This window comes from Haemorhous mexicanus, chromosome 19 (genome assembly GCF_027477595.1).
Source record: "Haemorhous mexicanus isolate bHaeMex1 chromosome 19, bHaeMex1.pri, whole genome shotgun sequence".
Classification (NCBI taxonomy): domain Eukaryota; kingdom Metazoa; phylum Chordata; class Aves; order Passeriformes; family Fringillidae; genus Haemorhous; species Haemorhous mexicanus.
Window position 1 is genome coordinate 5,555,466 of NC_082359.1, and position 13,480 is coordinate 5,568,945.

Sequence of the window (13,480 nt, forward strand, 5' to 3'; positions counted from 1 at the left end):
TCACCCTGAATTTACTCAGTCATTTAATGAATTAAACTAATCACTCCCTGCCTGCTGCCAAGGCAGCCCCTTCTCTGAGGTCACCCCTCAGTCTGACCTGTTGCAGGGTACAGGGGCCGCCTCCAGGTTCACAAAATATGGGCCAGGTTTCCCCAAGTCTGGGAAATAAATTTATAAATTAATAAAATACATGCTATAAATTAATAAAATACAAGATACAAATTATAAAATACGAGTCATGAATGACAAAATACTATCAAACACCCCTGGGCAGCCCTGGGTCAAAGCCCCAGCTGGAGACAGCCAGAGAGTGCAAGACCAAGAGACCAAGGTTTATTGCCCTTCGATTGGAAGAGAATTAAATGAAATAAATAAATGTTCCAGGCTGGTGTGGTTGAAAACATAACCTGAGCATTCAAGCCCATTTGTGAAGACGAGAGAAATCATTTGCATAACGGTGTCAAAACAGCAACTGCCAGGGCATGCAGCTGGCAGGAAGGTACCCCCTAGCTGGGGGTTATTTAGATGTGTATGAAACCACACCAGAGCCTGGGGGAGAGCCTGGTAAACAGCCCCAAAGATAAGTGCCCAGGCTTGTAAGCAGATTGTAAACAAGCTGAACCGACTCAAAAATAAACACCTTTCAGCTGCTTCAAAATATTTATTATTTCAATTTTATTGTGGCAGTAAAATGTAATTCCCAGGAGAGCCTCAGCCTGGCCTGGGGACTCAGCAAACCCTTGTTTTCTCTCATATTTGAGGTAAACAGGTGCTGATCCCCAGTCAGGTGTGCTGATGAAGATTTGATTACAGGGTTAGTGCTCCCTCTCTGGAGAAACGTGGTCATTGAATTGCAGACCTTGTTATGACTCCCTGGGTAGGACTTTTTAGTTTAATGTTAAGAAATTTCTAGGTAGGGAATGGTGCCAACAAGGTGGTGGCAGTGGTGGCTGAGGGGTGTGATGGGGTTGGCTGCCAAGGTCCACACCAGGCCCTCGGGGTTAGGCTCACCCAGTCAGGGAGGACTTTTAGCCAGATTTGCCTTTTTCCATCTCCACAGCCAGGGTGGGCAGAGCAGACAGCGGGATGGGGAGTGGAGGAGAACACTGGGTGCACCCTTGGGCTGGAGCCTACATCCTGTAGATGTGGTGCTCAGGGACATGGCTGGAGCTGGCAGTGTCAGTATGATCTTAGACAGCTTTGTCCATCCCTAAGAGTTCTGGGTTCCTACCCCAGCCAGTGACACCCTCACCAACAGCTCCCCACCCTGTGCACATGCTGCCAGCCCCACGCCAGAGCCACAGCCCTTTCCCCTTCCTCTGCAGCCACTGCGGGGAAAAACCACCAGGTTTAAACATTTCTGCCATGTTTTGGGCACTTTTGGCCAGACCCCCCTGGCTGGCTGTGGGCAGGGGTCCGATGAACATCACAGCCCCCCAGCTGAGCCAGGCACCCTCCCAGGCAGCTGTTCTGACCGCAGCCCAGCTGCTTGGAAACAGCCCTTGCTAAAATTACAGCCCGCCAAAAGCAAGAGCCCGCCAAAAGCGAGAGCCTGCTGGGCCAAACATCAGCTGGGAGCCAGGAATAGCCCCGGCCCCGGCACGCTCCGCTGCCTCGGCACAAACTTCCCTGCACGTGGCACCCGGGCACCGCTGCCTGGCCATGCCAGGGCAGGGCAAAGGCGGGAAAAGCTGGGGTGTGGCCCCAGCTCAGCAATGGCCCATGGAGGGGGGCATTGCTGTGTTCCTTCCCGGGCAGCCCGGCAATCCCAGCAGAGGCACAGCACCACCCCAGACTGCGGGTCCCAGCAGGGCTGCCCAGGTGTGCTGAGCCTTTGGGGTGGTTTTGGTGTCCAGCTGTACAGAGGGTCTCTGCTGCCAGACCCTGCCTGGTGCCACTACTGTCCTCTGCTGGGGACACCACAGCCAGCCAGGTCGGGTCCCCCAGATGATAGGGACCCTGTGGAGTGCCTGCTCCCAGAACTACTGCCCAACAGTTTGGTCCCAATGCCTTTGGGAGCCACAGTCTGTGCCCTCCATGGTCCCCCTGGGCAGGCACCTGGTCCCACTGCCTGGGTGCCCTTCACAGTCTGGCCTGGCACTGGAGTGGTCTGGGGGGCTGCAGCCACTTGGGGCTCACCACGGCCAACTGGGCCCCCTGTTCTCACCAGCTGGGGCTGAGCCCACCCTGGGCTGGACCTGGGCATGTCCATGGGGCAGCTGCTCTGTGGCCTTTGGGCACAAGGGGCTGGAGCTGAACAGTGAGGCTGAGAATGGGTGGACATGAAGGAACAGGCAGAATAGAACATATGGGAACATAGAGGGGAAGGGAACATAGGGGGGCATGGTGGGACATGGGAGGAAGAGAGGGCACAGCAGGGAGGGCGGAAGGGCAGAGGGAGCAATGGAATCCTGAGGCCAGGGACATGATGACACAGGGCACAATGGCATCCAGACATGGGGGACAGGGGCAAGAGGCCGTGGGAGCCAGTGGCACAGGGGACACAAGGGCTGGGGCATGGAGATACAAGGAATGGTTGTATGAAGGCACAAGGGACAGCAGCAGGAGTACATGGGGCACAGGGGCATGAGGACACAGGGGATAAGAACATATGGAAGAGGGCAGAGGGGAAAAGGGAGGGATAGGGGCCCAGGAGTCAGGGGCCAAAGGACACAAAGGAAAGGGCCCCAAGGACATGGGGAACAGGGACCGAAGCGCACGGGGCACAGCTGGCGGTGTCGGGGATGGGGACCGAGGCGCACGGGGCTCAGGTGGCGCTGTCGAGGGGCGCCCCCTGGCGGCCGCCAAGCCTCTGCGGGCGCCTCTCCGTGCGCGTGCCCGCGGCGCCCCCGCGTGTCCGGCGTGTCCCCGTGTCCCGCGGCTCCAGCCCACAGCTCCGGGGGGATCACAGAGCCACATCCCCCGGCGTGGGCATCGGGGATCTGGGACGGGGCCCCTTCGCCCACGGAGAGGCTCTTGCAGCGAGGGCCTCCCCCAGGAGCCTCGCGCGGGGGATGCTCAGGGGGATGCTCGGGACCCACGGGTGGGGCGGCCACCGCTGGGGCTGGGGGCTGGAGCCCGGCACTGGCAGTGGTTCCCTCCAGCAATGATGAAAAACCTCAGCCTGCCCCCTCTTCTCCCGGATAACGGCCTGTGCTCTTCACCCATAATTCAGGAGAAGATGGGAACATGCCTGGAGCTCCAGCACATTAATTATGAACCACCCCGCTCACGCAGCCCTGCCCCGGCAGCTGCAGTTATTCCTGCCAGCACAAAATGAGCTCCGTGGAAAGATCCCTGTGTCCTGCACAAGGGCACTGCAGGTGCTGCGCTCCCAGTGACGCCCCCACCCCTCCAACAGCCAGCCTGGGGAGAGCGACAGGGCAGCGTCTGCAGCACAGGGACTGCACGCATCCCGAGCCAGGGCCGGGATTTGGCTCTTTCCTGCCTGCCTGCACCACCATGCAGGGGATATCCCTGAATGGCACCCAGAGAGCACCCCCAGCTCCCTCCCCATGACCCCACAGTGCCATGCCGAGCACCTGCCCCAGATGGTGAAGGGACACAGAGCCAGCAAAAAAGAGGCAGCAACCCACTGATGGGACCTTGGCTTTATTGCGGTCAATACAAAATCCCCTCCCAGCAGCTCCCATTGCCCATCTCCAGGGGCATCCCAGGGCAGCTCCAGGCTTGCAGAGATTCACCTCTGCAGAGATGCAGGTTCACAAAATCTTCACACAGCCAAGGTTTCAAGGTGCTTTTGTTTCCTTGTTTCCCATTTCCCATGAACAAGATGCACCACCTCCGTCTCCACTGCAGCAGGGCCAGACCCTACGGGGCTGGTGAGAAGAGGCTGAGCAGGGCCAGGAGGAGCAGGGGTGACAGGAGCTGGTGGTGGTCCCCGTGCAGGGACCCCCCGCTGGCTGTGGCCCCCCGGGAGGCAAAGATCTTCCGGCTGCGGAGGGGCTGCGGCGGGCGGAAGTTGTTGATCATTTTTAGGAGCGTGGATCCCTCGAGTGGGAAGTGCAGGCTGCTGACGAATGCCTTCAGCTGTGCAGGGAGAGAGGGAGGGTGGGCAGCTGCATTGCCAGGCACCCCAGGGCCCCACCACTGTCAGCCCAGCTCAGACTGCCCCACTGCCAATGGCACAGGACCCGTGGCATGGCCCCACACCAGTGGGTGTCCTCCCACCACCCCCACTGCTCTGCTGAAGCCAGACCCACCGGTAAGCAGAGGCAGGTCCTTACAAGGATCAGGTCTGGAGTTTTAAAGTAACTAATTGTGTTTTGGTGCCAACAGTGAGCACTTAGAGAGTGGCTGGCCCATGACTCCCTCAAGAAAATACATCTACTAAAATGCTTGAGCAGCAAAGGAGAACTCCTTCCTTCCTTCCATGCATCCATCCATGCATCCATCCATCTCCTTGGAACATCTACTGAGCTTCAATGGATTCACTCCCATTTCTCTTTTTGAATGCCAAGGCTGGGCAGGAGTGCAGTATGGATGGGATTTCTCCCCACTGGCATGTGGCCACATCTCCATTACTTAACCTTCACAAAATTAATTAATTGCCAAGTTGCCAGGAGCATTATTATAGAGATGACTTTCCCTGTGCTCTTGCTCTAGGGTCAGGAAGGACAAGGAGAGAGGTCACCGTGGGGACCCAGCCTGGTGGGTGCTGGCACGTGGGGCTGTACATGGCAGTACCTGCTCCCGGCCGATCTCCACTGGCTCCTCGAACACAGTCCAGACGACGGCCTCGCTGCACTCGGGCGTGGTCAGGGAGCCCTGGTAGCGGTAGTAGCCCGAGAGGCGGGCGGCCCGCGGCAGCAGCGTGCTCAGGCGGAATGTGGAGGCCAAATCCACAGAGTCCCCTGTGGGGCAAGACAGGGACACTCAGCCTGTCCCCTGCCAGGGATGTGGTGGGGACAGCAGGGCCGCCCTCATCCATTTCCCCTCAGCAGATGAACCCAGATGAGCTCAGAGACTGGCAGGCTCCCCCATCCAACCCACTGGGGTGCATCCCTGCCCTCCTCCTTTCCTGCCCTACTCTGATGAGGAGGCAACTCACCAGCGTGGGAGACATTCCTCAGACCTGCCACAATGGTGTTGTAGTTGGTGTTAGTGGTTTCAGAGACCTGTATACAGGGTGAATAAGTGGTTGAAGTCAGGCAGAGACCGAGCAGAGCAGAGCTGGGTCATCCTGTCCTGCCAAGCAACCCCAGGAAGAGCCAGCCTCCCCTGTTGCAGAGCAGTGGGGAAGGTTCCCAGTAATGTTCTCTTGCAGTCAGTGGGTTCCCCAGCCTCCCCTGGCCTTGACCCAGCCTTCCTGCCCCTTCCCACTCCTTCAGGACACCCGTACAACACTCACCCAGCTGTACCACCAGCACCCAGTTTCTAGGGAGCCCCTGCAGACCCACCTGGAAGAAGAAGCCGAGGACAGCCAGCCCATTGGGATGCCCCTTGGCCTCTGCCAGTGTCTGGTACTTGGCATTCATGTGGACGATGTGCATCTGAGGAAAGCACAGAGGAGTCAGGTGTGCAGAGCTGCCCCCAGCCAACACCCTGGCAGCAGGACATTCTGCTATGGTTCCTTCCCGCCAGCTTGGCCAGACTCTGAGTCAACTTCTCCCAGTAAAGCCCTTCTGGTCCTATTGGCACTTCTGTGGGGTGGGTGCTTGGAGGATCAAAGCACCCCAATGAAGCAAGCATCCTTTGAAGGGTGTGCAAAAGGGGGCCAGCAGTCCCGGGGTGCTCGCCAGACACAGAACATAAATTCTGCTTTCCTCTGGCAGATAATGAATATTTTAGAGGCGCAGAGCCTCTTTCATCCAGAAGGTTCCCAATGTGCTTAGCACAGCACGCTCCTGCTTGCTCTCACTTGCATTCACTAGCTCAGTGTGTGGTCCCAGCAGGGCACAGAGCCCCCCAAACCCACTGAGTGCCTTGGACGAAGCAGCTTGGCCCATGCATGGTAAAGAAACACCTCGAGTCTCACGTCAGCTCATTTTTCACCAGCCAGGTGCCTGTGCAGGAGCACTGTTGAGGAGCACCACCAGTGCAGAGTCACAGAGCCATCACCTGCTGCACAACAGCATCTCCCCTTCCCACCTCACCAAGGGCTTGGGCAAGCCAGAACGTGCTGGGGCTTTTTCTCACGTACCTCCATGGGGAGCTGGTGCCCATCGAGGGTGTGCTCGGAGCCATTCCCAGCCGGGCTGCCCCAGTGGAAGTGGAGCTGGAGCGCGTGGTACCGCCCGGGGAGGCCGCCCCCGCTGATGGTGATGTGCTCAGAGGCCGACTCGCCCGCCAGGCTCAGCATCACTGCAAGGGCAGCAGGACAGGCTGAGGGGAGGCTCAGGGTGGGGAACAGCCCTGGCACAGCTCCTTCTCCCCCGGCTTCATCCCAGCGCTAGCATTCATCTGCATGGGATCCTGCAGCACCCAGGAGTGGCGCCAGAGCCAGGCCCCAGTCAGGATGGCAGCTGGGGAACTGGGACAGGGGAAGGTGCCCAGCTTCAGCACGCACCTGTGTGCCCGTTGTTTGTCAGCCTCCACTTGCCAGGGGGAGCCTGGTCGTAACCCTCGAAGAGGATGTCCCCGAGGCCACCATCCCGCTGCAGCCGGCGCCTGTCGATGTTCACAGGGGACTGCCTGTCCCCACCACATGTGGCTTTCAGCTCCTTCCAGTGGCTGGGCCCTGCAGAGGAGGAGCAGGGGCACCACGGGCAGCCACCGAACCACCGCTGCCCCCAGAGGGGGACACAAGGCCACGAGTGGCTGTGTCCCCAACCAGCCCTGCTGTCCCTGCCAGCCCGGTCTTGCATCCCACGAGAACTGCTCTCCTGCCCGGCTAAGTTTCCTTCCTATTGATGAGCAGGGGCTTATTGCAGCCTCATCCATAATTCAGCAGGATTTCCTCGAGGGGCTGGGGGCTATATTTAGCCTGGCAGCAGCCTCCACATTGATGCTGGTGAAGGGCAGGCTTTTCTCCCTGCCCTTCTGCCCGTTGCTGGGTTTAGCATGCTCAGCCTACTCACACTGGTTCTGTCCAGCTGTGACAGGTGACAATGCAACCTGGCCACACAACTCATCCTGGGGCAAATCCTACACTCGTTCCAGAGTGACCACACAATGCCCATCAGCAGCTCCTGGGGTGGGGGGGGTCACCATGGCAGGAGCTGGGTGAGGACACAGCAGTGCTGGCAGCCAACTGCACACACTGCAAACCCACAGTGCTGCCTGGGGGCTGTGAGCAGAGTCCCCATGGCTGCCACCACTGCCAGACCACACAACCAACCCATATATGTGGCTTGTCCCCATTGCCCCAGCATCATCTCTTCTTGTAACCCTTGCGGCGGCCCACAGCTGTAGGATGTAGCCAGCCAGGCACCCTGCTGTTCACTGCTCCAGTGTGGCTGCCATGGCACCCCAGTCCTCCTCCTGCTGCAGCTCAGGACTGAGGTGTCAGCACTGGGCGCCACCAGTATCTGGTCTCAGTCCCAGCTGGGACTGAGGAGCTCCCTCAGTGTTTCCAGCCCTGTCCTCCCAGGGCATCTCCGTTCCCAGGGGAGTTCAGCACATCCCAGCAGGCACTGTTGGCTCTTCTCACACACACATCATGCCTTTGCCTACAGCCAGGGTTTGGGGAACTGTTCCCCCAGCAGTGCCCCATAGCTCAGCTCTGACGTTTACCTTCCTCTTGGGCAGACAAAACCACAGACACTGTGGGCTGTATCCCACCTCCTGCCCCCCTGGGCTCAGCCCTTACCCTTTATGTTGTCCTCTCATTACTTCAGGCAACTTTTTGCCTGGAAGCCCTGGGAGCTGCAGCCAGGCTGGGCTACCATCCCACCAGGTTCCTGGCACGGTGTAACTGGGTGGTCCCACAGATTACCAGGTGCCTTCAATAAGGAGGGGACATTCCACATGGCTCTGCTGCAGGCACACAGCCGGCTCCACATTGCTCCAGCCACTTCCCACCGGCCCCTCTGCCCTGCCAAAACCTGCCCTTGCTGCCAGCCCAGCGGCGTTGAACCGGGTGAGACCGAGCCCAGCAATCCAGCTCACCAGCCACAGGGCATGTAAACCCAAGAGCTATAAAACAGCTGGGCCGTAACAGCTGATTAAATGCTTGATGATCTTTAATTAACCTTTTACAAGCTATTTGTAATTTGTATTTGTGTGTTTTGAGACAAAGTGCCCCCAGCCATGCTTCCCTCCCCATCCGGGCAAGGCTGCTCAAAGGGAGCTGTCCCTCCTCAGTCAGGCCCCTGGACCCCCAGGCCCCCTTGCTGCCTACACTACATGGGGTTTCTAACAGAGTGTTTTAAAACCTGGACCTAATTTGTTTCAGGTGGAAGGGGGAAAGCTGGTGCTGCCCCAGGAGCACCTGGACCTGGCTCAGGGGTGGGGCTGAGTTGCTCCAAGGGGCTCAGGTGTTTGTCAAGTCTCTACAGCAACACCCCCAAAAGTCAAGCTCCTCTAACCATTCCTATGGGGGAATTTACCATTTTCCATGCCACACTCCCCCCTGGGCCTTGCTGGTGCTGCCCAGGGTGCTCTCAGCTGCACACTGTGGGGAGACACGAGGGTCTGAGCCCTGCACAGCCCCAGCACACCCACACTGGGCACCACTCACCGCATCGGGGGTCCTGTGAGTCATAACACCACTGCCCTGCGGGAGAAAGGAGAGCTCAGGGCAGGTGATGGAGACAGACACCCTTTCCCAAACCCACCTATGGCTGTGCCCAACCCCCTGACAATGAGGACATCCCCCAGCGCAGCCCGGGGTCCCGCCAACACTTGTGTTCATCACGGTTATTTTTGGCGCTAGTGTTTTCACACCCTCCCTGCCTCCCCCACACGCTTCACAGGGAAACCTCCCTCAGTATCGCTGCTCCAAGGCAGCCAAACCTGCTCGCTGTGCTCCTTCCCCAGCTCTCGTGGAGCCATCCCCCTTTTCCATCCTGGGGAGACAAGGCTCACCCCACAGCAGCGGCCCCCGGCAGCAGCGGCCGTGCCCGGTGTCCCTCCCCGCCATGCCCGGTGTCCCTCCCCGCCGTGCCCGGTGTCCCTCCCCGCCGTGCCCGGTGTCCCTCCCCGCCGTGCCGGTGTCCCGCGGCTCCCGCGGGCGGGCCGGCAGCGGCAGCAGGCGGGCGGTGGGCAGGCCCGAGCCCACGCTGTGGGGATGGTGGCCGGCCCCGTCACTCAGGCCATCTCAGCCAGAGCTGCCGAGCTCCCACCAGCGCTCGGGTGGCGCTGGGTACCACGGGCTCGATGACAAGTGCTGGTGCGGCAGGTGCAGGGACACCGAGGGGATGCCAAGAAAGACGCGCTCCTGCTCTGCTGGCTGCACGTCCACCCAGGGCCATCAGCTCTGCAGAGGGGATGCAGTGCACCCCTTCCCTCCTCAGCTCCCCGTTCTGCTCCTGGCAGGAGGCACAGAAGAGCCCGGTGCAGCCCGGGCCCAGCCCACGGGAAGGGTCCCCGCTGATGGCCGAGGGTCCGTGCCAGCGGGCCGGCTGCAGGCGAGCCGAGCCACGCTCTCGTGCCAGCCACAGCCGCTCGGAGCAGCAGGACAAAGGCAGCCCTGCGGCCTCCACCTGTGCTGCTCAAGGGCCCAGCCTGCGGCACTGCACCCACAGTCTCACTAGAGTGGTACAGGAGGCACCAGCCCCCGAGGAGAACTGCGAGTGGGACAGAGCAGGCAGGACTCTGACGGTTCCCAAAGCGAGGATCTTGGGGTCCGGGGGCAAGAAGAACTCCTGAGAAATCCTCAGACCTGCACGCACCAGCCCTCGAGCATCCTCCGGCAGGAGCCAAGGTAGCGCTGGGCGCCCCAGCCTGGCATGGATGCAGGTGAGCACCCAGCGCCCCGGCCCGGGACGGCAGCGCCCGTTCGCTCCGAGGTTTCGTCCTCATTGGTGCTTCCCGGTGGTGCAGGTCTGTGGGGTGAATGGGCTGAAGCCCAAGACCCCACTGTCCCAAGGGGGCCCTGGCCCCACCACCTCGAGCACCCCGAGGCCGGCAGCACTCAGGGCCATCCAGCAGCGGGAGGGGCCGGTGGGAGGGCAGGAGAGGGCTCCTGGGACAGACTAGGTCCCCCAGCCCCTGTTGCCAATCCCTCAGTCCGCATCACCCCCGACACGTGGGAAGAGAATGCAAAAAGCGGCGCCTCCCAAGCCCCCGACCCCGCGCCCCCCAAGCCCCTCTCCGCCCGCGGGACCCCCGGCCCCGCCGCCCCGGGCGCAGCTCACCTCCCGCGGCCGCTCGCACGACGAGGGGCAGTGTCAGTAAAGTTATGCCGAGCCCGGTGGGGCCCATGGCGGCGCGGGGCAGCGGGGGGACCCCCGCACCTCCCCGTCCCGTCCCGTCCCTCCGCAGTGCGCCCGGTGCTGGGCTGGGGCGGGCGGCAGCGCTGGCAGCGCCCGCAGCCCGGGAGATGCTCGGCTCCAGCCTGGGCTCTGCTCTTACATATTCATCACCCGGGCTGAGTTTTTAACTCCTCGGCTGCTAGGAGGGAGCGGGGAGAGCCCGGCCCCCGGCCAGCCCCTCGCGCCCGCCGGGTCCCTGCCCGCGGGGAGGGACAGGGACAGGCGGGGAGCGGGGGCTGGCGGAGCCCACGGGTGCGGCGCTCCCCGCCCGGTACCATCCCGCTCCCCATCCCCAAAGCTGGAGGTCGGCAGCATCCCCGCTGTGCCCAAGCCCGCCCCCGCACAGTGTGTGGGACCACAGATGGACTTTAGGGCCCTGCCAGGAGGCAGAACGGGCTGGGGACAACAGCTTTGGGCCATCCCCTCCCCATTCCTTGCAGACAGGCTGTGGGATGTACCCTCCCCCCAGGTTACGAACTCCCCAGCCAGCAGTGGGTCCTGCATCTCCCGTGTCTGAGCGTGGTGGTTCCCACCTGATGAGGGGCAAGTGGTGCCATGGGGACCCGCAGACCCAACCCAACTCCTGCCTGCGAGCACAGGCCCCTCTCTGGACAAAGCCCAGTGAGCACCTCCTGGAAGCCTCATCCTGGGGCCCAGGCAGCCTGGACAGCCACGCTATAGGTGACCCTCAGTCCCTGCAGTCACCAAGGAGCTGCACAGTGCTGGGGCAGGATTCAGCCCTTTCCTCTCCAGTGGGCACCAGGCTGCAGTGGCTCATGCTCTCACAGCCATGGGGCATTGGCTGGCCAGTGCAGGGGGCAGTGCTGGGGCACAAGCCTTGCACACCCATCCGAGCAGCACCGGAGCACAGTGCAGGCATCCCGTGCTGGTGGAGGCAGCTGTTCAGCTCCTCAGCACGGAGTGAGCATATGCCATCCCATTGCACCTGTCCAGGCAGGTCCCACAGGAGCCAGGATCTCAGCAGGTAGCTAGGTAGGTAGAAAGGGGGTGAGAACACAGGAGCATGGTGTTATCACATTCTCCTTAAATATCCGTGCCATCCTCATGCAGCAGAGGAAAGGAGGCCAAGGGGCCCAGCCCGCAGCTCCCCTCGTTGGCCCTGGCCGGGAGCACCGGCGAGTCACTGCCAGGATGAACAAACCCGGCAGCAGCGCCCGGCCAGCGGGAAGCAGCCCCTGCTGCCGGCTTGGCCAGGGATGGGCTCTGGCTCAGCAGAGCTGCTTGGCTGCCAATGCTACAACGGGCTCATCTCAGCAGGGATTCTTTGGGGCACCTTCTTCCCCGCCAGGCAGCACCAGCCTGAGCCACGTTTGGGCCCTGGTGCAGGGCGCAGAGGAGGGTGGCAGCACAGGTGTCCCCTGGGCTGGGCTGGACCTGTGCCGTGGCTGACACTTGGCCCCTGCTCCAGGGATGATGTAGTCTGCAGAGGGCTGCGGTCATCCTTCCGGAGAGAGCCGCAAGGGGCGGGCAGGTGCGGCAGAGGGTCGCACCGGCTCCGCAGCCTGCTGCCGACTGTTGCCGGGAAAGAGGGGAGCTGCTCCGGCACTTATAGTATCAACACCTCCCTTGGAAACAAGAGCCCACCAAGTGATCCCTCTTCCTACACGCCCACAGCAGGACAGCCTGTATTGCCAGAAGTGAGGGAGAAGCCCAAGCCTCCTGAGGTCAGAAGATGAGACTCATTGCCCCATGGACACTTTTTTAGATTTTCAGGCTTCTCTAGTAGTGATTTTTAGCAAGAGGGGCAAGAACAGGGTGCTGAGCCCCCACAAGAAGCAGGAGCAGAGTGAGGAAGCAGTGGGATCTAGAAGGCACATGGAAAGGCAGTGGCAGCAGCACAGCCATCCCCTGCTCCCACCCTGCACTGCTCCCTAGGGTGCATGGCTGGCTGCTGGCACTCATGCCAGGAAGGGGCAACCTCCACTTTCTACAGGAACCAGATCAAGCCTTGAAACTGACGGCCTTGCTGACGTGGTGGTGGTGAGCTCACAGCTTGATCCTGCAGTTTTGTGTCCTCCTCATAGGGCAATACCATGTCCATCAGCCTGCTGCCACCAAGCCAGGAGGTGGTGAGGTCCCTGCAGACACACACAGCACCAAGGGCAAGAGCCACGATAAAGGGAAAAATACCACTGAAAGATAAAAATAATTACTTAAGCTGCAACCATCGACTGGTCGTGGGCACGATGCCACCCTGATGGGAACCCCCACCACGTGCACCATCAGCAAGCCCTGTGCCAGCACACAGCAGAGGTGCCAGCAGCTCCTGGAGGTAAATCCTTCACTGCCACCCGGGAGCCTGGCCGGGGACCCGGGCAGACAGGGACAGTGACAAGACCAACCCTGAGCCTCTGGAGTGCGGTTCACATCACACAGGGGTGGTGCACGAAGAGAGGCGGGCATCCAGAGAGGCAAAGTTCACAGGCAGTAAATACTCTGATCTTTGATCCCCATAATAAGCTGGTGCTAGCCCAGGAAGAAAGCCGGGAGCGGGGCAGGGAGCGCAGCAGGGGCCGGCCCTCCGGGGCGACACAAAGGAGGCACTGTGGCCGGCAGATGCGCTCTGGGCACACGCCGCTGCACAGCCCCTTCATTCATGCCACGCTCCCGCCGCCGCCGGGGTCAGCGACATCTCCCCCCGGGCCTGGCATCCCCGGGTCACCGCCAGCACACGGCCCCGCCCTGGCGCTCTCCCAGGGCCTGAGCGCCCCGGACACGCCGTGCTCGGCACAGCTGCTCAGCTCTCGCTCAGAAAAACGCCTTTTAAGCTGCTAAGAGCTTACAGCAGGAGGCTGCCCAGCAATGCCACAGCAATGCCACAGCAATGCCACAGCAGCCGAGGGTCGGCACACACAGCTGCCTCGGGACACGCGGGGAGCCCGAGAGCCCTGGCTGTGCTTGGGACAATCCATGCTGCTGCCCACAGGAGCTGCCCTGTCCCCAGGCAAGGGGCAGGAGACGAGGGCAGGTTGTACCTGCACGGGATCTCCCAGCAGCAGCAGAGCCCCGCGGGCTCCAGGCCACACTGAGCCCCTCCAAGAGGGGTTCATGCGGCAGCTGCTGCGGAGAGAAGACGCGGCTGC

General features: G+C 61.3%; 1 protein-coding gene across 1 annotated transcript; it reads right to left on the reverse strand.

The window, feature by feature from the left end:
- Window positions 1-3,639: 3,639 nt before the first annotated feature.
- LOC132336347 (carbonic anhydrase 15-like) lies at window positions 3,640-10,326 on the reverse strand. The gene is made up of 8 exons (XM_059863752.1): window positions 10,260-10,326; window positions 8,642-8,677; window positions 6,530-6,700; window positions 6,164-6,324; window positions 5,421-5,513; window positions 5,072-5,138; window positions 4,708-4,874; window positions 3,640-4,050 (listed from the first exon to the last, which is right to left on the reverse strand). Exons 1-8 carry the CDS (start codon window positions 10,324-10,326, stop codon window positions 3,832-3,834), a joined length of 981 nt encoding a protein of 326 aa, XP_059719735.1. The 3' UTR covers window positions 3,640-3,831.
- Between the last annotated feature and the right edge of the window lie 3,154 nt (window positions 10,327-13,480).

Coding starts and splice junctions, on each gene's coding strand:
- LOC132336347 (XM_059863752.1), bottom strand. CDS start 10,326: ATGGGCCCCACCGGGCTCGGCATAACTTTACTGACACTGCCCCTCGTC. Junction 6,325..6,529: donor GACAAACAACGGGCACACAG/GTGCGTGCTGAA, acceptor CTGCCCTTGCAG/TGATGCTGAGCCTGGCGGGC. Junction 4,875..5,071: donor GAGGAATGTCTCCCACGCTG/GTGAGTTGCCTC, acceptor CTTGCCCCACAG/GGGACTCTGTGGATTTGGCC.